Source organism: Dromaius novaehollandiae, chromosome 6 (assembly GCF_036370855.1).
Source record: "Dromaius novaehollandiae isolate bDroNov1 chromosome 6, bDroNov1.hap1, whole genome shotgun sequence".
NCBI classification, from domain to species: domain Eukaryota; kingdom Metazoa; phylum Chordata; class Aves; order Casuariiformes; family Dromaiidae; genus Dromaius; species Dromaius novaehollandiae.
Window position 1 is genome coordinate 19,343,395 of NC_088103.1, and position 24,367 is coordinate 19,367,761.

The 24,367-nt window shown below is 39.8% G+C and overlaps 1 protein-coding gene across 1 annotated transcript; it reads right to left on the reverse strand.

Annotated features, from left to right (window-relative positions):
- Positions 1-334: 334 nt before the first annotated feature.
- On the reverse strand, positions 335-23,906 carry LOC112993308 (L-threonine ammonia-lyase-like). Its single transcript, XM_064514459.1, has 11 exons — positions 23,890-23,906; positions 22,829-23,171; positions 18,044-18,160; positions 16,904-17,145; positions 12,048-12,213; positions 10,702-10,798; positions 9,692-9,767; positions 8,949-9,074; positions 7,488-7,655; positions 7,109-7,166; positions 335-910 (listed from the first exon to the last, which is right to left on the reverse strand). The coding sequence occupies exons 1-11, from the start codon at positions 23,904-23,906 to the stop codon at positions 812-814; spliced, it is 1,509 nt and encodes a 502-aa protein (XP_064370529.1). The 3' UTR covers positions 335-811.
- Positions 23,907-24,367: the final 461 nt, after the last annotated feature.

Here is a 24,367-nt window from a genome sequence, read left to right on the forward strand (position 1 = left end):
CCTTTTATAAAGGAAAATAGCCATTTTGTATGCTGCTCGTGATACTGAGTGTCCAAAAGCAGGGGGAAGAACTGCATTTGTGTTCTGCATATGAGATCTAATTACATTCAAAATATGCTTTTTATAGCTGCAACATCTTCTGGAACCTTACTTTATAAATAGGATCATTTTCACTTGAAAAAACAATGCAGTATTGGCTTTTATTTTCCAAGGTTTTTTTTAATTGCATTTTATTAATATTTTTTCCTCATGATAGCAAAGATCTTATGCAAACAGCAATGTACACACATGCGCACATGTGCATGTGTGCACCCCCCCCCCCCCCCCCCCCCCCCGAAGCAGATTCAGCAAATGAAGAGCTGCTTCTGGCTTGAGCATTTAAAATGACTATACTAGTAATATGGCAAATTCCAGCAGAAGGAGCTGCACTACTTACTTTAACTTGGGGCATCAAAATCAAAAGACCTGTGAGAGGTCTATATTCAGATATAAAGAAAAATACCTTCTCCCTATTTATTTATTGAATGCCATTAGATTCTACATACTAGTCAAAATCCAGATAGCCAGCTGATAATGCATTATTGAATTCCAACACCAGTAGAGACTATAAAATTTCCTTTCGCTAAGTTGAAATTTTGCATTTAACTTTATTCCCAAAGACACTCACTACATTTTGAACAGGAAATAAATGTCCTGGAACTATTTGCTAACTTTTCAGTTTTGAAAGATAAAGTTTTTTCTGAATGCCTCAAGGTTAGTGCTCTGTCAAATATTTGTTGAAGAGCCTCAGCACTTTCCCTAGTGCTTTGCATCACCGTTCAGTCCACTTTGCTGCTGGGTAGCGTTCCAGGAGAGCGTTTCTCAGCTGAGCTGTGTGGATTTTGTCTCTAGTCTCTACAGTGCAGGTGACCTGGGAAAAGAATTAGGAACATTCTTAAAGACATGGCAGCATTCTCAGACAAAGGTATTTCCAACTAAATCCTAAAATACATTCTTAAAAGCAAAATGATCAGCCAACATAAAAACTCTGGACCTTGCATTCCCTATCTACGCAGGTAAGAAAACTGCTATGACAGAAATTCTGGGGCTCTTCCAGCCCTTCAGCGCAATCTGCCGACCTTCCAACAGCCCCACTCTGGTGCCTTCAAAGTTTGAAGGAGATAGGCTGATCCTGTCCTGGCTCCTGGGCAACTAGTTTTCTGCTGTCCCCAACAGGCCTCTCCGAAATCATCCATTAGCAGCTTCTCTCTTCTGTTCCCGGGGGATCATACCCTTTGCTGCTGCTGTCTCAGCCATCTTCGACTCTTGCCTCACCAGATTTCTGTGTTTCTGGGCAGTCTGTGCTCCAGCATCTCCATCCTTCAGTCCTTCTTTTTAAATTCTCCTCTCTTCTCCCATGGACCTACTACCCACTGCTGTTTTGTCCCTGTAATATTCTGGCTGGTTTCAATCACTTACACAACTTACACGTGTTTTTTTCTGATTGTGTTCTTTGCTTGTTGCATCACTTCTAGTTTTCTATTATAGCTGTTGCTAAATCAAACTAAAACCAGGCAAACCTGAACTTGATAGTTATCTTTTTAGTCTTTACTTTCCTCTGTGTGTATTATTGACAATCCTATTGTCATGCCAGCCACACAAGACAATAACTTCAATGCCATTTTTTCATTTCTTCTTTGATATATCTTTTCTACATACTCACATCTCTACTGCACCATTCTAAAATCTGGGCTCCTCTCTGATGTGAGATAAATATACCAAAGTCTGCCAGAGGCGAGGCACCAATGTGATGGTGCATAATGGAAATTATAGTTCAAAAATTTAGACCACTAACTTCAGTCCTCTTTGCTCCTGCTGGAACTATCACTGATGTTGAAAGTGCCACGTGGAAAAAAAGGCCTCACAAAAACATGGAAATCTAGTGAGGAAAGGATCCAAGATGAGTCAGGGTGCAGCAGCAGGGAATTTTTTGCAACAGGCATATCTACAGAGAACAGAAGAAAAACTAGTCATGATAACTTTAAGGTGGATTACTAGAGACAGATGCCATGTATAATGCTCCTATCAGAACTGCATCCTTTAAAGAAAGCAAGGCAAAAACAATCTTTTAGTCTTAACTCAAATATGTTTATGAGGACATTTCTAAGTTAGAACTTTGTGAATTCACATTTCCTGGAATGAGCTTAAAACGACAACAAACCTTTAACCGAACTATTGAACGAGAGGACATAACACTAACTCCAAGTTATTCTAAAAAACTATGAGCTCATTCTAATTAACTAAAATTTCTTAAATATTCATCATTAAATAAGCCACATTTCTGATCTGTTTTTGTAATTCTGTGTGTCTTATTCTGAACACAGTTCTAGTCTTTTTAAAATCTTTGGAACACAGCTTAGGTGCCAATTTCTTGCTCCTCTGAAAAAGTTGGATTTTGTCACAAGAAAAGGACAGAGGCAGAAAACAGAATTACTTAATAATGAGGGAAGAGGAGAGAACACAATGCTTGGGAAAGGTATCTAAAGGCACCAAAGCACCCATTATCCATTCTATGGTTAGTATAAAATCCTCAAAGCTTTGTAGTCATATTTTCAAGAGTACATATTCATCTCTTACAGAGTTTGTAACTAAAAAAAAAAAAAAAACAACTTTTTTTTTCCTCTGCAGCAATCACGTCAGTTTTGTCCTGAGGAGATCAATTGTTGCACTTGGAACTAGTCTGAACTTGCTAGGTTCAGCTTTGAATATTTGGCAGCGAGCAGCTGCTCTGCCCTGGGAGCAAGCATGGAAAAGAATTCTGATTTACAGAGCTAACTATTCTCCTCTCTGCCCTTTTCTTTCAGCTGGTGATTGAAGCCAGACAGAATGGGACAGATTGAAGCCAGATAGCTTGTAAACATTTTGGACTAATACTGTCTTTTTGTTCTGTGCATGCAGAGTGTCTAACAAGAATGTGGTATTGGCCATGAATATGTTATAGCATAGTATAAATGAAATGACGACAACAACAAAATAAGTCTCAAGATTAATCACCTGATCTTTTACATATGCCTAATAAAGTAAGAGAGAACATCTACTCACAAGAGGAGCAAAGAGATGAGCAGTCCACATTTTGTAATAGCTACAGATCCAAAAGACAAGGAAGGCAATGAAGTAAATAAAGCGTGGGAATTTGTTTTCTTGCTCAGATTGAGCCAGTTTCCACTGCAATTTTATATCTCTTTGTAGACCCTCTCTCTCTTTTCTTCACTTCGCCCAGGAAATATGATTTACATGGGTGTCTGACAGGAGAATCCTCTTATTCCTAGGCATTGCCAGGCTGTTGATAAGCGCTCACCTGGATGCCCTCTACAGGAGGTTACATACCCACTGGCCAGCTAAAAGTGCTCCAAGTCGGTTTTATTTAAGAAGCAATGACAAAACTTACTGCCTGATGTTTCTTAAACTGAGGACGTGATAACCCATGTCACCTAGAGAGAATGTGAGTGCACAAGTACAGCTTTAGATTTAGTTCAAAATCATGAACCCCTAATATTAATACTAGACATTGGCTTTCTGATCCAGCAGAGCTCTCACTGACTTTAGGATCATACTCGCACCACAGATCTTTCTTTTCCATGTCGGTACAGTTTTACGCATTTCTTTGCTTCTAGGTCTTATCCTTGTTGGATTTAAAAAAAATAAAAATGATATGTTTCTGTAGCGTTGCTAAAATAATCAGCCAGCTGGATCTTTTACAGCTTTGGACTTCTATTCCCTGTGGCAAGTAATCCGAAGATTGATTCTAGCCTTGGGTTTAGCTAGCCTGTTTTTTATAGCAGGCCTACAAATAATGAAAGATAGAAGAGTCTTTGCTGAATATTTGTGTCTCATGGGTTTCACTTAATAACTAGAAAAGATAACTAGAAATAATTGAAGGAGAGGGACAAAGGCTAAAAAAAGATTATGGAAAAGATCAAATGAAAGTTATTACTCTGTGCAACAGCAGCATAATCTGGATACATCTAAATTAAATTATTCATAGGAATTAATTAGTTCCATTTCAAAGAGAGGAAAGTTCATATCTTCACAAATGGAGGAGATTTAGTAAGTTCTTTGCTATGTGATTTGGGCAACAGAATGGACATCCCAGCTCCCCCTTTATCTGAAAGTCTTGCATTTGGGCACTTTGCTTTTTAAATCATATTTTTCTAGATATTCAAAATCAAATTTGTGCGCCTCTCAGCTCCCTGTTGCCTACTCCCCTGTAGGCTGTCTGTGCAGATAAAGACATCAGGTGGACCTGAAAAGTCAATGCTAGAGAACAGAGGAAATGAGAATAGCATTGTTCATTCAAAATATTTACAGTCTTTTGTGCTTTTCCAGGCTCAGTGTAAAGACAGGTACTAATCAGCTAGCACTATTCCTAACATCCCATTTATTCCTGTCTCTGACCTTTATTTTTGTCTGGATATTCTTGGCCATCCAAACTGCTTCAAGAGCTGTAAACTGTGAAGGACCTACTAGATTTGCTATTCTAACGGGTGATCTGCTAAGAAAATTATCTATTTCAATATTAGGACTTTGGAAGCCATTTTCTAACTGCTCATGTAAGAGTGAGTTAGATGTGCTCCTGGTAAAACTCTTGGTTGCTTCCAGGGCACAGTAAGTTGCAGTCCTCTGCAGGACAGAAATCCAGTATGAGCCACAAGGAAAGAGAATCTAAACTAGAGGTATGAACAGGAATTATCCAAAAGAAACTCTCATATATTTCCAAAGAATGTGACCAGCTGATCTCAATGCACAAGCCGCTTCATTAGGCAGCTGCTGAACCTAATATAGCCATAAACCATTCAAGGAAAAGAGTTTTGTTCCCTCCCTCCCTTCTTTTTAAAAATTATTTTCACTAGTGAAATATTCCAAAAGTGATTTTTTCGGAAGAGAAATTTGAACACAAAGCATCCTTTTAGAAAGTTATTACTACTTCCTGAAATCAGGCTATCAGCAAAGATCTTCCCGCAGAGCATTCCAAGCATACACCAGACAAACAAACACTGATCTATCAAGGCTTTTCACCAGAGGGAAATAAAATCCTTCATTTTCCTGACAAGCAGTGAATAGAAGCCACATTTCTCTCACTTGGAAATGAAAGGGTAAATCCATAAGATGATTAAATACTATGATGACCACCTTGACAGGACTGATTTAATATTTCAAATAAGCTACTATACTTACTGCACTGTTCTGTTCTGCTTCAAAAATATATGCTTAAAATGCTTTGCCGACACAAGGCTTTGGTTTTTACAAGCAACAACAACAACAACAACAACAACAAAATCAAGCAACCCCCCACATATGAATTAAATTTACTATGAAAATATGCATGTTTTTATATCTTGGCTTTGAGCAAATTCATTTCAATGCTTAAAGATAAATTTGATATGCTACCTTTTTGGACTACTTTTGTTCTAGTTTTCAAGCAAAAGCTCCATAATTCACTACCAGATACAACCACCTGCAAAGTCACTGAGGTCTGTAAATCTGGATCACTACTTTGTAGCTCACATCTAATTATCCAATAGCCTCTTACAGACTGGTTAAAAGCCATCATGCTAGTCCAACATCCAATTAAATTATTCAGGGACACAAATTCCTCCCTTTAATCCTCTTGTAGCACAACTTGGTGTCAGATTCCTGAAGTAGATAGTCAGTGAAAATAGACTGTGTTTAAAATGTAGGTAGTAGTACATGATGCTTTTTAAATCCAGAGACTGTATTTGCTACAGATTTTGATAAAATTGTCTAATGGCAAAGGTTGCAACAGCAATGGAAAATTGTTCTAACATTGTCAATCAAAAGACTAAGAGAGTAGATTTAGTTTAGTTTACTTAGTAGCATGAATAAAAATTACAAGCCTTATTTCATAAAAATCACATTGAGAACTCTTTAGAAGAGTTACAGGATTTGTAGAACCCAGCTTTCAGTCTAAAAAGGTTTATCAGAATTAAATTAGTTATTTACGAATCTGAAGGATTTGTCTACCGATTTCAGTGTCATGTTACCTTCAAGCAACTAAACGAGTATGCTGGCCTATCTTCATGGCACACTGGAGAATGATGTAAATATAATCCTAGACACTTCAGAGGACTACTGATAGCATGCCTGGAAGGATGTTCATGAACTTCATTGCAGTCCTTTGCTACAGTAATCTTTAATCTAATCTGTTCTTTATTTCTGCAAATGAAAATGCTGAGCAGGTGCTTGCATCCAGGTGAATTCATACCCAATACCCAAATCAACATGGAAGTCCTGCAGCTGCGGAATTTACTTCATATTTAAATACCAACATGGAACAACTTGCTTATTTGTTAGTCTTATTGTAAGAATTCCAGTTGTGAGTCAGTTTACCAAATATCCTAAGTTTGACCCTTTCATAACACTGCCACCTGTGATTTCACAAACTCAGTCAGATTAGGTTTTGACAATAGTAGCACGAAATCAGTGGAACCACACCTTTGCAAAACCAGTTGAAATAAGAGATATGCTGTGAAACAAATGATCCTTTAAGAGATGACAACAGCTGGTAACACTTCCTCACCGTTATTGTATCAAATACTCAGCCCTGGAAGAACAACCTTGCTCTGTGCTCTTTATGGACAAGGTACAAGACTGAGGCCCTAGTTAAAAATGAGGGTTTCTTAAGAGTAGAGATATTATCCACACTGATTTAAGGCAACTTGATCTTGCATAATTACAGCCAGCCTACACAGCTAGCTCTTCCAGTTCTGAATGGATGCTGTAGCTTGCTCACCACTTCTGGCACAAAATTATTCACATGATGGTTTGCAATGTTATCAAATGGAGTATTTCACCAACTCTGTTGCAATAGCAGATAAAACAGATCCTGTATTATTTATATGCCTGTTAAGTATTTGGTGAGGCAAGATGATGTGTAACACAGAAGAGATTGTTGATTATCTGTCACATTGCTCTCAAAATCACTGTGCACGCTGTGAACTGCATTCACTGTTGGACTTCACCTAACTTCCACACAGAGAGATACAGGAAAACAGAAGAAACTCGGGGAGATCAGTACTGCTAGAGGAACTGAAACTGCATTTTATCTTACCTCAACAGTGAAGAGCTCAGATGTCACAAACAAGCGTTCTTGTTTGATATCCAATACTCTAGATGAAATAAAGGATAGAGATCACGACAAGCTTTGTCACTGTAAAATAATTTCAGTAAGTGTTTGGACAGTAACCACTTCTACTGTTTTCCATATTAGACACTTCCTCAAAGACGCAAAGATATTTGCACATAGAAATAAAAAGGAATGGGAAAAAAGGTTTTCTGAAATATGAATTACAATAATGTAAGAAAAAATAACTGGACTAATTCAGTTACTTAGAGACTTTCCTTCAGATGACATTCAGAAACATGTCGAAATCTTTAATAATCTTTGTGCTACTCTGTGACTATATCTCCTCACTACAAGTCTGACTTACCTTGCCTCCTCCCGAGCCAGAATCTCCAGTAACTTTGCAACATCTCCTGGGCAGTCAGAAAGAACAAGGGAAAACCTGCACACTCTGTTATCAAGGGTCAGGGCACGAGCTATGCACTGTTGCAGCAAATGCAATTCCAAGTTTCCACTGCATACAGCAATTGCCACTCTGAAAGGAGAGAGAAAACAGGATTTTTGATTAGTAGAGATTTGTGCAAAGGAATCATCAATCAGAGACACTGTATTCAGTATCAGCTTAATGGCTGCTGGGATTGTCCTTTGGTAAATGTATATTACATTTCAGAGTGGCTTCTGGCTCTCAGTATCCACTGCAGGAGCGAAGTGGGACCCTGGAAGCTGGATGCATTAGACTGTCTGAAACTTTTTTTTTTTTCCACCGTACATTTGCTGGAATTTTTAAACATTCCGTTTCAAATTTTAAAAATATGACAGCATTTTTCCCTGGAAAGAAAATTCTGAGTTTCACCTTCTAAATAGTTAGATAACATATATGTTCAAGAATTCCTATAATCATTAATTAAATCCATTTCAACCTTGGAAAATGAATACAGAACAGTTTGAAGAGCAAATGAAAAGTTATATGGTTAGTCCATGATATCTTTCTCTACAGAACTAAACCTGATCTCTTTGAACCCAATCCTGTACATTTTCCCATTTATTTTAGCTGTACCGAATTGAAGTTTGTTGCTGCCTTGGCTGTACTCTATCAACCTGTTCTGAAAAACCGCTTCACTCAGCAGTATTTTAGTGTTTGACGCTGTGCATTGGAATTTTTTGTTTGTTTGTTTTGAGTCTGTGCATGTTTAAATACATTCTGGGCTATGTCCTGAGCCAAGGCTCAATCTGCTTAAGCACTGAGGACTCAAACCCAGATGTAAGAAGGCACTTACCACAGGTTTAACTTTAAGCCCAAGGGTAATCCCATCGATTACCTGGGCAAGCGTTCTCAGGGCTGAGAGGCAGGTGTCACTGAGGGACTGCAGATGAAAGTCTGGCTTCTTTGATTGCTCTCACAACTTGTTTCCTTATAGAGGAGGCAAGGTCCCATTGACAACAGGGATGATTTCCACATGTGGAACAGGAGGAAGCAACAGACTGACAGCAGCAGCGTGCCCTCCTTGGTGACTGCCCTGGCAGGGGTGACCAGGCCTTGTGCATCTGTGTGCAACAGGTCTTCCGGCAGTCATTTGAGAACACAGGAAAAGGATCCTATTTGCCTGGTCTCCAGGCTGACATTTGTCTTGATCTATGTGGTGTTTTGAGCTATGTGTGGTCTCTTCAGCCTCAAGTAAGTGCCACTGATGCCTATTGCTGGTTCAGGGGCAAGAACTGCCTTGTTGCTCTAAAATGAGCACTCTCCCTCACCTCTGTTTCCAAGGAAAAATGCACTCAGGCCCATGCTTTTGCCCAGCTCCCTGCTAAGCTCTGCGTTTGCAATTACCTTTTACCCTTCAACTCTGGCAGCTTCCCAGCAATCAAAGCTGCAAGTCCGATGGCCCCTTCTGCATCAACTGTGGCTCGCTCGTACTCCAGCAATCTCAGCATTGAAATGAGGATGTCTTCCTCTCTAAAGGCAAAAAAAATTTGTGTCAAAACAAAACAAAACAAAACAGCTACCAAAAGCCGAAAACAATACATTTATGTATTAAGGGATTCCTTCTATCCTCCTGGTTATGTAATGACCCCGTCGCTACATTATACAAAGCTGGGCTGCTGGGGATGAATGTGCATCTCAGGCATGCTATAAACTGAAAGACAGGACAGCATTTTTTACTAGAACCATTTTCCCAGTTAAATTGTAGTGGGCATGCTGCCAACTGGGCCTTTCAGTGAAGATCTAGAAGAGTTTTTCCAAAGGCTGCCATCAAATGCAGTAGGATGCAACAGGAACATCAGCATATTAGCAGCAGGTGAATGAGGAATGAGAGAATATTAACAGCAGGTGAAATGTCCGTTCATGTACTTCTTCCAGCCAAAGGGTGAGATATGTGGGACTGGGCTCACTGCCGCAGGGCCCCGTCCTGGAATTGCCCACCCAGGCCCCCAGAGCGCGTGCCACGGCAGCTTCTGCCCAGCTGCTTCTCACTACACAGGAAGAGGAAGACCATACCCCGCTACAGCCCATTTTTTATACACAACAATGTTCACACAATATTATTCATTGCACTGTTTTTCTTCACCTACCTCACAGCAACAACTTTATCTACAAGTTTCCCAGTCAGCTGCAAAGAATTGCTGCCAAAGCAAGGTCCACTCACATCTGCAGATTTCAAAATACAAAAGAAAGAAGCTGGCTGCTCTAGACATGTTCAGCATTTTTTAGAGTCCTGACATTGTTTTGTGCCCTTAACAGAATGAGTGCAGCACATTGCCGTTATATGATCTTAAGTTATTTGATTTTTCTGTGACAAAAATGAGTTTGGTAACAAAAGACCAAAGATCTCCCAGAAAGAATTTGCCATTTTAGGCCTCATCAGGATAATTCTGATTCTTAACCTGCACAGTCTCACTGAGCGAGGGACTGTATACACGAGTGCTTTCTGATGTACAATGAGGCCAGAGTTAGGGAATAAGAACTAAAAATTACAGGGTCTGTAAGCCGCAGCAGGACAGTCAGCAAAGGGGAGTAGAGATAGGCAGAAATTACTGAGAGAGTTAAGAAGTTGTTTGTCTGTAAAGCTTCCATTTAATCCAAAACTTCAAATTTGAACATCAGGTAAACAGGATATTCTTAATTTGCCTAACAGCTGAGTTTTTCTGAGCAAATGATACAAAACCAACTGAACCGTGTTTATAAATGCTGTTGTTCTAACAACAGTCTTCTAAGTCTAAATATTTAAGCACCAGATTTTTCTGCCTTTGCAGAAATTAGTGTTTCACATGGAGCTTTCCCATTGACTTCAGTTGTTAAGATACTACCTGTGAGCACAGCAGTCAAATAAATACCCTCTTATTTCTAAGTATTGGCCTGAACATTTCATGTGTTCTGGAAATAGTACTGGGGGGGGATAGTGTTGGGGGAAGGGGGAAAAAGTCAGGAGCTGCTCTTACAGTGCGAGTTAAGTTCTGATTCTTCAACACTAGATTTCATTCAAATATGTTTGAACTGAATTAACTCAAAAAGAATATGATCAGGTTGGAGAAACCAATTACAATTTTTATTTTACCTCCAAAAGAATAATCCACTCTATTACCTCCATAAAAGTGATGATTGCTGCAAGCCTGTTCTTCAGTTGGGTGGCCAGCCCTTAACGATTGTTGTAACACAGGAAAACTTTCAGATTCAACACCCTGAGGAAGGGAAGTGAAGTCAGTTTTTTATTGATCAAGTTATAACAGAAGTCACCGCCAGAGTGGATAGCAAAAAAGCTGCACAAAGTTTCCTGTTAGAATTAACATTAAGTCAATTTGAAACTCACTAATATTTGAAACCCATGTACACATCTACACACCATATAGCTTCAGCTTTAAAAGGGATGAGGAACTTTTTTCTTAATAAATTCAACAAAAATTTCAGAGTAAATTAAAAACGAGTAAAAATGTTAAAAGAATTTCATCTATGTAAGCATTTCATCATTCAATAGTACAAAAAAATGGAAGGTGATACAGAGGAATATAATCTAGCTGCTGTATACCAGATGATAGCTAGGAGGAAATGGGAGAAAAAAACCCCCAAAATAGAATTAAAAAAAAATCTCTTACAGAAAAGTTTGACTGAAAAATAAATCTTGACCAAGTATCCCTTTACTATTTCATGGTTGTGAAATTTTCCATTCTATGATTAGTATAAAGTTCCCAAAGCTTTCTCTCCCTCTTCTTCCCTTCTGGCTCCTTCCTTATCACTTTTGAAGAAAGCAAATTATGTTGGAAGAGAAATCTGGTGTTTAACTTAACGACTATCACCTTCCAGAAAGAAGATTCCCTTTTATGAACAATATTAAATTCTTCTATAAACTACAGCAGGAAAGTCCCTAGCTGTAAGTCAACAGAACTCTTGTATATAAAGCAGCGGGACCGTGTTATGAGCCTTTACATCCCTCTTGAGCACATGGAAGTCAGCTAGCTTAGATCACAAGTAACACTACCTTTCGCAAAGTGTTCAAAACAAAATGGAAAAAATAGCACTTGCACTAAAGCTGAAAGTCACTCAGCCATGGCAACAATACAAAACAATAATAAAAATTTTTAAGATATTTATTCCAAAAAAATTACAGTCACTAAATTTATCTTGTGACATCTTTAGGGTCAAAATTTTCCAGTAAGAAATTCACCCAAAACACAGAACTGGATTTGACCTGTTTTGGAAGAGTGTTCTCATACATATTTTTTTTAATGCAGCAAACCAGCCAAGAGACAGCAGGCTTCCCAAGCGCTCCGATACACTTCTCCTGGGCAAAGACCATGGACACAGAGGGCTCCTGTCCATAGCACGTGCAGACTCTGCCCGTGTATCAGCAGAGAGCAGTGCCTTTTGGAAATCTCAGTGGCAGGAGGTGAAAGCTGTCAAAATATGACAGTCAAAAGGTGAAGGGAAACTTACAATCACAGAAATATGTGGGTTGAGATGTTTGAGTGCAGCAGCTGACCCTGCCAGCAAGCCGCAGTGCCCTCCTGCAGGGAAAATCACTGCATCCAGCTTTGGCACCTGCTCGTAAATCTCCAGTCCCACAGTTCCCAGCCCGGACAGGTAGACAGCACTGTCTTCCCTGTGGGAAGGAAAGACACAGCTCAGCAGAGTTCACATTTGTCAATGCAATAATAGTTTAAAGACATGATTCAGCAGAAAAGCTATACGTGAGAGTAAATCACCAGCACAATTAGGCCAGGAGGCGATACAACAGGCCACTGCCATCAAACAGACCATCACAGGCTTTGATTTTGATTCTTTCCAAAGTATTGCAGAACCAAATTGCAAAAATGAATTGATGCCAGAGCAAAAGTCCCACGAAAAACAGAGACACAAATCCTTCAGCTACAACCAGCTCAGCAAGAATTTCAAGATACCTGAATCACCAGTCATCTGGACTTGACAGGACAGTGAGTTTTCATGCAGGAGGGAACGCTGGGATTAAAGCAGTAATCAGCAATCAACAAGGATTCACAATCCGATCTGGCCCGGATCAGGCCTCCCAAACAGCCAGCAATCTGAAGAGCACGTATCCTTGCTGTTACTCCTATCAGGTATTTACAGATCTGAAAAGGACGAGAGTCCTTCTTCCATTGCCATTACTTCCTTAAGCTTCATGAATTTTAAAAGTTGTAGTCAAAACCAAAAGCAAAGACTGGAAAGATCTTCTCTCCTTACTTACAAGTGGAATTTAGCATTCCTGATAAAAAGGAATTTTCATGAAATTTAAGCACCACATTCACCCTCACAGATACCAAACAGACATACAGAGTTAAGTCTTTCCACAGTCCAGGGCCAATATCTGATACCTTCACATTACTTTGGAAGACCTCGCGGAAGGATAAGAGAAGCATTTAGTCTGCCAAAATACTTACTGGTAAAACACTTTAAGGCACAGGCAATTTAATAAGCAGAATAGGGACAAACAGAGTGAAAAAAGATGGGAGAAAAGTCCGCTGTATAGCTAGTGATATGATTGACTTATATCTATTCCTAAAAGCTGTTTTGGATTTTATTTAAAAATTAGCAAAGATGTAAATGTAGAATGATATATGAATGAAAAATAGGAGACCTCTGGGTGCCTGCACATTCTACTCTTTCTGGCAGATGGATAACCAAACAGAATTACAGATCTGGTCATTTCACCTATTTTACTTTACCCAGTGCATTCTGGTACTACGAAGCTGTGCTCCTCTAAACCTGTTAGACCCGCACAGAGAGGCTCAGCGCAGGGGCCCAGCTTGCCTTCAAGGGGGAGACTAAGGCCCTCTTGAGAAATTACTTCAAATACTCAGGAAAACACAGCAAATGCCTCAGGGCAAAAGCCAATGTGACCACACAAGAAAGGATGAGGGGAATGAAGTTCTACTCCTTAACGGAAGTAAAGACTAAGGCAAGAAATCCCGGTGGAATGGGTAACTGAACCCTTGAATTCAGTGTCTTTATGAAGATACCGAGGGAGCTTTTTTCTTTGTATACATGACAAGATATACCACTGGTCTCCTGAACAATTCTTTTGGCGCTTTTTCCACCAATAATATTCAGGACTTGGTTTGTAGAGTTACCTCTGCAGTGGGTAACATGGGAAACCACAGGGACTTGCAGGAGTGAGGACCTGGGACATTCAATTTACAAATAAAACTGCTCTAGCAATTGAAAATTCTGTCCAAAGGAGACTGTTTTGGGCATGGCAATTTATTAGCAGTTTGAATGACTGTTTTAGATGATTGCATTTTCCCTGCTAACATTTAGTTAGAACACCAGTTCACTGATTAGCCTTCAGCCTTTTATAATAAAATGAGTTATTTTATTTGCACTGTGACTGATTACTTTTGCTTGGTAAAAGCAAACATCTCTCTTTCACTATCATATGCCATTAAAGAAAACGTAAGGAATGAAGGAAGAAGAAAGCAGGAAGGAGGAGGAATGAAGTCTGTATATTTAAATCAGCATTTTTGAGTCAGAGCTAGAAATCTCGCCATTTGCCTTCTAAATCAGCAATCGATCAGCAATTGAAGACAGGTCTTGAGGCCTTAGTCTCCCAGTCAAAGTTTGATGTGACATAACTTTTTAGGTTCTGTCCTCCTAATTTAGGGTACCAGCAGGGCTTCCTAGAGTAACAGACTAACCAGATCACAAATGAATAAGGGACAGGTCTGATCAGTATTTGGATATGGAGTCACACAAGAAAAAACAGGACACTCAAGGAAGGAAATTGTGCAGTTCAATCTGTAGCACTCTTCCCTCTCTGATTTACAAACCAGTCATTCTCTCGCATTCTCCCAGAGGTACTGTATCACTTAATGGGCCCATCTTCAGATTAAATACATAATGGAGTCCTGAACCCATGTTACCTGACCCGCAATTATGTAGACGCCATGACTGAATTCCAACTTGAAAAATCGCACTTCCTTCCTGGAACTTCCAGTTCCAGTTGCAACTGGGCAAAAGGTTTCCCTCCCGTAATTGAACACTTGCACGCTGGTTTTCCTTACTCAGTATTTAATTGCACTCAGGAAATACGGAGAAGTGGGATTGACACACCAACTACAGTACATGACATGCTACAGGTAAGATAGAAGTCAGTCAGGTAGTGTCTACTTCAGAAAAGAAAGAATAAATTGTTGGTTAAGGAAATCCAGAGATCCCATGAAGCCACCTTTCTTTCTCTGAGCAACATTGTCATCAGTGTGATTAATAGATAAGCTTCAGCTCTGGGGTTTCATCTGTACTAGCTTGCAACAGGACAGGGGCTTGGACCTTTCCAGTTGTTATGACCATTCTCTTCTTGCTTTTTTTTTTTTCCTTCTATCCAGTGAGTAATTAATACAAGAATGACCCCACAATGGTGCAGATTTATTGCCTGGGAATGCCTTTGATATTTGGAAAAGCATTACTGTGATTTTTCCACCTGCTAAGGATCAAATCACTGAAGATTTTAGGCAAGCCAGAAACAGGACAGGACAGGATTTCAAATAAAATAAAATAGAACAAAACAAAATAAAATAGAATTTTATGTGGTGCACACACACATGCAAGAAGACTGGCTATACACAGGTACACATCTCTCTCTGAGAAAGCTCTCCCAAGCTATACCTGAGAAATCATGTTTCAGGCATCCTGTTGTGAAAAGATTCACAAATGTGATATTGGTCTCCCCTGCCTCGAATGTGAAAAATTGTGTCTGAAGACTTGGTTCTTAATTAAACATAGCAATAGACTGAACATATCGTTTTTTTGCAACTTGGAATATAGTAAATCAGAATGCTTAGATGTCATTAACTGTAACGTGTACTTTTAGAATTCTTCAGTGCTAGATACTGAAGTCCTTCACATGCATTGCCCCTGGAGTTTTATGGACCTGGAGAACCTACCTTCTGTAAAATAAAGAAATATTCAGGGAGCAGGGGAAGATTAAACATGGAATTACAATAAGGTAATTTAGTTCTAATGCAGAAATGTGATATGTGATGAAACACAGCTGGCAGTTACCACACCTATTGAAAAAATTGCTGACAGCAATTTTGAAATCACAAGGTTATAGAAAGCTGTCTAGGAGTCTAAATGTGCTTAAAATTCAGTGGGATCTAAGGCACTTAATTCCCTTGGATTTCTTTCAAAGTCTCAGTGTGAGACAAGAGTCTGCCCTTGGTGACAGACAAGGCATGCCAAATAGCCCAGTCTGTCACTAGCTGTTGACAGAGATGACATTGTCGTTGAAATGTAGCGTTTTTAGTATTGCTTTCCCCAGACAAACTGGATATGGATAAACCAACTGGGAAAGAACTAAGGACTTTCTCCATTCTACTCATTCTATGATGCTCTTTCTAAGGAATATTACCTTAATTATTAGTATTATGTTTATTGTAGAAGTGCCCAAGAGCCAAACAAGAATGGGCACTCACTGCAGAAGGTGCAAATGGGAAGTGGCTGATCAGGCCTGCTCAGAGGTGATGGGGAAGGAGTTTAACAGTCCAACACAGAGCACCAGAGCAACTGCTGGTTATGTCATGCTAATGATTCACCCCCTCCACCCTTTTGGTGGTTTTACTTGGAAAAGGGTGAGAAAAACAAAAAAGGGAGGGAAAAGGCAGAAGAGACTGTAGAAAAAAAGGGAAAGGAGGAAAGCAGCACAATTCTAAATATTTTTGCCTGTCTTTTCTTGTTCTAATCATCTTTCTATTAGATCCAGCTTATTCAATGATCTCAGGTAGTTCACAAACTTAAATTTATAATCATCCTTAGCTACTTTAAACACATGAGTGAAGACACCTCTTAATCACCTTCTTTCAAGCCAGAATCCCAGTTCTGTCAGTCATACCAGATACATGAAAATCTTTACAGCATTAATTGTTCCTTGCCTTACACTATGTCACCGAACCCTTTGCATTAAACATTAACTTTTAATGACCCTACTCCAAACAGAGAGACCAAAAATGAATGCTAGTCTAAATGCATGCTGACAAGGGTTTCATAAAGAATTAACATGGTACGCAGTATCATACCAGCCCATATCATTCCCAGTCAGGACATTTGTCTAGCTTGGGGGAGGGGAGGGTGTTTCATTCTGGTTTCCATCCCAAACTGCTACAGAGAGGTTCATGATTTGTACTTGAAAATATATAACTGTCCGTACTCCAGGCAGGAGGAACCTCTTGATGACCTTGGATCAAATCTTAAGTTTGTGACAACTCAGAGAAGTAACTGTTCCTGCAGAGCTGTACAGTTATCTAATCTAATATTTCTAATCAATCTAACTTCCCACTTACTCTTCAAGGTAGAGATAGTTGTTCTCCTGTGCCAGCCTTCTTGCATGTGTCTGGGAATCCTTGGCTGTGGTGCCATAGGAGATAACCATGGCACCGTACTCACGGCACATTTTCACTCTGGCAGGGGAAGTGCTGGTTGACATGATGACAAACACTGGAATATGGAGCTCTGAGGCATGGTAAGCAACAGCCATGGAAAAGTTACTGTCCGAAGCCACGATCACCCCCTTTCTTTGCTGATCCTACAAAACAGGTTTACTTATTGCACATTATGTAGTGTCACAAACTGGTCCCATATCATCAAGAATCATTCTAGTGTTCTGACCTACTAGACTTTTAGCCTTCTTTTCCTGTACCACCTGATCATATTATGGTATTATGATATAGCATATGCATGTCTGGGTGATCTTAGGACCTACACACAGAGCTAAGACAGTGTAAGTTCAATTTCTGTTCCTTTACTTCTGTAGGTTCAATTCTTGTTCTCTTGGAATTAGTTGCAAAACTCCATCTAATTCCAAAAGAAACAATATCTGGTCCTTCTTCCCTGCCTATAGGAAATAATTTCATCTCAGGTTTCCTTGTAGTAGAAGGAATTATTATTCATATTATTGCAAAAGTGCAGGAATAACCAACGTTTCTGAACTGCCATATCATGCCAATTATAGTTATTACTATTGCAGAGACTCAATAACCTCCTACAACAAATGATAAAGACGACAGTCATGTAACGATATTGAAATTCATTACAAAATCCATCAGTGATCTAGATTCGTCTCATCATTATTGTGACTTTATTTCATCATCACTTCAACAGGTCAGAACCATAATATGTATAAAAACATGTTCATCCAAATGTCACAGAAAAATGCTGAAGTTTACATTTTGCAAACTCTTCTTTCAAATATTTTTAAGCACATCACCAAAAAATCCAGCAGATTTGTCGAGCATAACTAAAGTAAAATTTTTTACATTAAGGTATTTGCAGACTTATCTATGTGCTTAGTCAGCACAGTGGTTCAAAAGTGTAGAAACACAGGGAGTCTATGGACATTACAGGTGAGATTAGCTTTACTTCTGCTCAACTTTTGTGAAGCAGAAGTGATCTATTTCTTTTTGTACATGGAAATTTTGTCATACCTGAGGCAATGATGTCAGAAGATAGAACACACCTCGTTCCTTCACAGATCCTGTGTACTGGAGGAACTCTTTCTTTAGGTAGATGTCCAGTCCATACTGCTTTGATAGCCTAGAATACTGGAGTATAGAAATATTATTACAGTGATGTATTTAAAATGGAAAAACATTCCTGCACACCCCATCAGCTTGCTGGTTAGGCAGGCATGTGACTGCTACATGTGAGCTCCACAGAGTACATCGTATAAATCCATATCTTTGGAAATACGTGACAGCGTGCTGACACCTTCCAGATTCTTGTGGTTTATGGAAGTCATTTTCAAGCTTGCAGTAGCGAAATATGTGCCCCATGCCATTATGCATTCTGAAAATAACACTGGTTTTGATCTTACCAACCAAATTTAGATATAAAAATGAGCATTTTAAATTATTTCAGAAATTGCCCTATGGTCTGATATTTTACTACTTGCCAGAACTGGAAAGTGAATACCCCAGAAATAAGGTTATCTCCCAATAGATGCAAAAGCAGTTGAAAATTCCTTCTTTTAATCCCACTTTGTCATATGACTCTGCTTATGTTTCAGCCACCGGTTCACCACTGACTACTGTCCATTTTGCACCTTAAGGCTAGTATAACATTAGCAAAGACATTTCTAATTTGAAGACTAATGGAAATAACAAGAAAGATTTCCCAGAATTTCAAATGTAAGCAGCAGCTGTTTGAAAACGTTCAGCATTTAGAACAGAAAGGATCCCTGAGCTGAGAGGATTAGCAAGTAGAGTACATGTGATGCAGTGTCCAATGCATGAATTTTCTGCCCAGGACAAACCTTTATAATTTCTTACAGTACGATAGTCACCGCAAGCACTGTCATATTCATTTCCTATTACCGTATTATCTGAAACATGAGTTTTAAACAAAACCTCTTATGAACTAGAGACGCAGCAACCATATGGAATCGGAACCCAACTTCCACTGGCTACAAATGAGAGTGAAGACTTGTGGATTTAGGGAATCAGACCCTTGTTTACGACAAGTCGCAAAAAGTGGTAGATTAAAAGACAGCATGGCAAGGTGTTTTAAATATTTCTCTCAAAAAGTATGCAAGTGTCATACATGGTAATCATGACAACTGGGTAGTTTTACAACTGGGTAGTTTTACAACATGTTTGTCAGACTGCAGGACTTTCAAAGCATTAAGCATTTCTGCAAACTAAACATACCTGAAACAAGGACTTGCTTCAATTAAACTGAACATACAAATATTTGTAAAATACAAATATACTATTAAACTAAATATTTCAAATGAATGATTCCAGGCTTTTTGGTGGATTTATGAACATTTATTAACCTCCTCACCCATGGATGGGGCCAGATTCTCTACGTTGTTTCTGAAAATCCTGCAAACATAGGAGCATAGATTTACTGTGAAATCATTTACTGTGAAAATCTGGCTGCAGAACTGAAAGAGTGGAAAATTCTTAGTAAACTAATAGGATAACAGTTTCTATCCTAAACAGCCTAAACTGTGAAGAATGCCTAAGCAAGATGTGACAAGACCACTGGAAAAGAAATACTGCTTTATTGGTTCTTCACATTAGTTCTATCATATTTGCTTTTGTAGAGCATTTGGATTCTACAGTGAACAATGACAAAATTGCTTAAAGGAGACTAATCGGTGACTTTGTAAAGTTGTTAAGGCTCCTACATTTAAAAATATACCTCATTAAGTCACTCTTTACCATAGAAATGGTGTACTTCAGATATTTCTTTTTTGAATTTCGATACTCAATAATTTAACTCTGTAGGTTATCCTTTTCTGCTTCAAATCATTCCTTTAACTGCGACTTTTTCATCTGGCCTAAATATAACAATTACTTCTAACAATAGGAGGAGAGCAGGTGTCGGTGCTATCTTCAGCTGTACTGACCTGATGTGTGACCTTGTAAGACTCAGTGAACCTCCCTGTAACTTTCCCCTTTTGTCACCTTGATCCTGTCTAGCAACTAGAGATACTGTGTCTAACGTACAACACAGCACAGCGCAGCCTCCACGTGGCATCCGTAAAGCTAACACGAAACAACATTTAAGCCCCTACATTGGAGGCCAAAGCAAGTGTCCGATTTAATGCTAAAATCCCTGTTTTCCTGTAGCCACAACCTCTACCAGATCTGTTACTATCATTCATCGTGCCATGTCTCAGCTTCAGGCATGCTCCTGCACAAGGATCCAGTAGGGCGCTTCACCCATGGTCTGACCTGAAGATTAGGAATCAAATTGCAAACTGCAAAAATTCATTCAATTAATGTTTTTTAGCTGTGCTTGCTTTTTTATCCTAACAAACATACCTGAAAGGGGAGTCTTACTTCTCACTGATGAGGAGGCAAAATAAAAATTATCTGTGTTTTCTTGGACACCACATTGCGCTTTAAATAATTTCCTTTAGAATCAAAGTATGAAACATATACTAATGACTTCTGTATGAATATGACTTTGAACAGCAACAGTCACAGGCTATTCTCACACTAAAACAAACAGGGAGATAGGTTTTCCACTAGCACAATCATCCTAAGAGCTTATATCATAAAAGGAGGCTAAAGAAAGTTAGCCTGTTTAGCTTGGCACAGTGAAAGCAGAAAGGGGATATAACTGTGCAGCATTAATCTGTCTGGGGCACCCAAGAGAAATGAGTTATTTAAGTTAAGGGGCAACGCTGCCTAAGAACAAACAGTGTGAACTGGCCAAAGAGAATTTAACCACTTGTAAGCAGCATGACCAGTTTATGAAAAATTTCATGTTATGTGGATACCTGCAGGAGCAGAAGATGGACTCCAAGATGCAGTCTCACCTTTTCCCACAGTACTGTTGGTTGGTTCAGTTTTAGAGCAGCAGCACTACCTTGTGAGCAAGCAGATGGCTTGTGGGACTGCTCTGAGATACAGATGCTACTAGTTCTGAGCTGCTGGCCTCATCCATCTGAGTGGAGGGTGTGAGTGAAGTCCTGCAATGACCCACCTGGCCAAGGCACCCACAGTTTCGCACTGTCCGATTCATAGAGGCAGTATCCTACAGGTCCTTGGCAGATGTGCACATGGCTGTGAGCTGCAGGAAAAGGCTATCAGAGGGCACAAAGCTAGCTACGTCTGCTTTGCAAATCAAGCCAGGCCACTCTCCCTCTCTCTGCCCACTGACCTACCTTTATAAAGCAGTATTAAACCCAACTAACCCAACTAACAAGTATGACCAGAGCTGTCAATTGCCAAAAAAAGTGCAGGGCGCACAATCCCCAACTTGCTGGCTGCAATATAAATGCACCTCTTTCCTTCCTGGGATAGTCTCTCCACACAAATGAAGCATGAATGCTTCTGTCTAGGGCACTGCGTGTGCTCTCAGACATGACACAGTCTGTGGACTGTGGTGACAAAAGATGCAAAGTGTGATGACAAGGGCAGTTGGGTGTGCTCCCTCTTTCCTCCAAGGCCTTGGTCCCCTCACCGCTCATGCTGCACATACGTTTGTGCACTCCCACGCTGCCTTCCTGAGCAAGCCAACTTTATCACTCTGAAAGGAAACCCAGGTACAGCTGGCAGGATCATTTACCCTGAGCCACTCCGAACAAATGCATACGGCATCAAATTTGACTGCCTGCACTCCAGCCAACACTGTCCTGCAAGCTTTTTGTGCCACCTTGCAGCCCCAGACATGCTCACACCATGCCCTGTGTCATAACACACACATCTTCACTATTATGCTAAAAAAACCATAGCTAACCTTATTTTGGGAACTCTGAACTGATAAACCACTGAAAACAAACTATGGTGTCTCCAGGCCAGTGGGCACCATCTGGGAACCAGGATGTGTATTGCAGACCCAACCAATCTGCTCTGGCAAGCGATAGCCCCAAATAGTGTGGACACAAAGCAACTTCACCAAGTGGCTCAGACACCATGGTCCTCTCCCTGTGCAGGCCAGAAAGAAAATCTATAGTCAGGGATGCTAGCAGGACCCTCCAGGGTCAGTGACAGAGACGGACCCCTTGAGAGAGTGCTTCTCAGGCTGCTGCTCTGAATCACCGTCCAGCAAAGACTCCCTTCACCCTCTACAGGGAAAAGAGGAGATTAGCCACAGAGTGCCCCCAATAGGCTTCATGAAGAGCTCCCAACAGTAGAAATACACTATGAATTAAATAGCTTAAGGCACTGTACTTCTCTTACACTTTATCAAATATTTGTACATGTACAGTGGGGGGGTCTCAGTCATTTTCACACCTACACTGTTTGATAGGTGCATGCATATGTACTTTGATGTTCTTGTTTTCTCAAAAAGGCACTTGGCAGAACCACTCAGTCACAGAACGTATCCCACCTTGACAGCTTTGCCAGCTAGGAAAGAAAGTCTGTTATGTTCAAATTCTCAAAATACATGGACTGGTTTCCAAATGAGACCTTCCCACAAGACTGCTTACCCCAACACTGATGGTTTGTGGTCTTCAACACAGATACCTTGTAGCAAGTGTTTTTCAGTGGGTACACAATATCACAGTGCATTAAGTCTATGCCTAATATTTATCCTTTGTTTACAGTTCACTACAATATTTGAGGATTTATGTTAGTGTGAATAGATAAGAAGAAAATGATTATTGACAGATGACAACAACCAATATGAACGTCAGTCATCTTACACAGATGTATCTGCTCCAACTAACGCATACTCCTTGGTCATTTCTGATTAACTTCTATGTAAAAAAAGAAAGATTTAGAGAATGCCAATCTATAAAAATTCCCTACCATGCAAGGTGTCTTCTGAACACCACACTGGATTTTGAAAGCTGCTGCACTAATGTCTTCAAATCGAATCAGCTTGTTATAGCTTGACGGGCTGGTCCTACTGCTTGACTGAGGGATTCGGGAAAGGGCATCCCCAAGCAACTCCTCGTTACGGCTCACTATCTTCATTTCCCAGGTCTTCACATCCCCGTTCAGGTAGTCCTCCTCACCAAAATCTTTTAGTCTCTCAGGGTTGATAGAGGGTGGCCGCTGCCCAATATGGCCATTTCTTATTGGCCCATCCTTACAACAGTGAAGGCCACAATGTGTTGGGGCATCTTGTTTCTTTATTTTACTGTCATCCCTAAAAACAAATAAAAAAATTCATTAGGAATGCCTGGATGATTAAAGGCTTGACATTTAGCATTCAAGAAGGACGCCCAGCTTAGCTGCTCTTTTGCAAGCCTCAGTTATGCAAACTAAATTATTCATGTCATATTACCTATCTTGCAGGTGGTTTGAAAGCTGCTGTAACCAACCAGCTGTTAGAAAAGCTGCAGATAACCTGGCATGTGGACAAACTGAAAAACTGCCATAACCAAGCAAACAAGAAAGTGGCACAGCTGTCTGTGCAGCTAGACCTTCCAAAGTATCGGCCTCAATCAGTGACTGTCCCAGTTCTCAGTGGGTGCTGCAGAAAATTTCAGATATCTGGTACTGCATTTGCCGTATGCAATTCTATGTTTTTCAAAAAAGGCAAATAGCTGCTAATGACCATTCCCCAATACTATTCATAGCAGTAACAAGTGTGATTACACCATATACAAGACGTCTGCTTTTCCACTCTTACTTACAAAGCATACTCTTGGCAGCCATCAACTGCCTTGTGACAGGAAGAAAATGACTGTGATACAGAGTAATAATTATATCCTGCTACGAAGCTAAAGAACTAGGGCTCCTAATCTGTGATTTAACATTTCACACTTGTAGATAATACGAGACTGCGATGCCACACAATCCTCCTTCCCCCAGGAACTTTGGAGAGGCACCGCTTTGCCACAGAAATTTGCCAGTATTCTTACCAGTTTTCTGAGGACATATTTAGAAAAACCTCATGCTATAAATACAGTACTTCATGGAAAATAATACAATTGCTCCATAGTTACTGTAGACTGACCTACTCTGTGGTTCACAGTGAAACAAATAAGATATGCTTCAGGAGTTCACACGGGATAAGATGCTAATGTGTAGGTTTTTGCAGCCCTACTAACAAATAAAGCAAAACTTGTAGGAATTCTTGGAATTCAGAGAGTGACTTGTGGAGGGAAAGAGGCATTAAACAGAAGACCAGTGATCTGGAAAAGAGCTGAAACCACCCCAGGTCTGCGGCTGTGGCTACACAGATGTTATAAGCCTCTCTGCACAAAGGGCTCAGTGTTACCCTTCTCGGAATAAACTGTTTTCTAAAAAAAATATACACACTAAATTATGTCAGAGATTTCAACATCATTACCAACAGAAACCTAAGCTTTCTTGTCATTTACCATTTTCACAAAATAA

Excerpts from the sequence above, each read along its gene's own strand:
- LOC112993308 (XM_064514459.1), bottom strand. Across the intron at positions 17,146-18,043 it reads TTCTGACATCATTGCCTCAG|GATCAGCAAAGAAAGGGGGT; the intron begins GTATGACAAAAT and ends CCTGTTTTGTAG. Across the intron at positions 7,167-7,487 it reads CTGGCTCGGGAGGAGGCAAG|AGTATTGGATATCAAACAAG; the intron begins GTAAGTCAGACT and ends TATTTCATCTAG.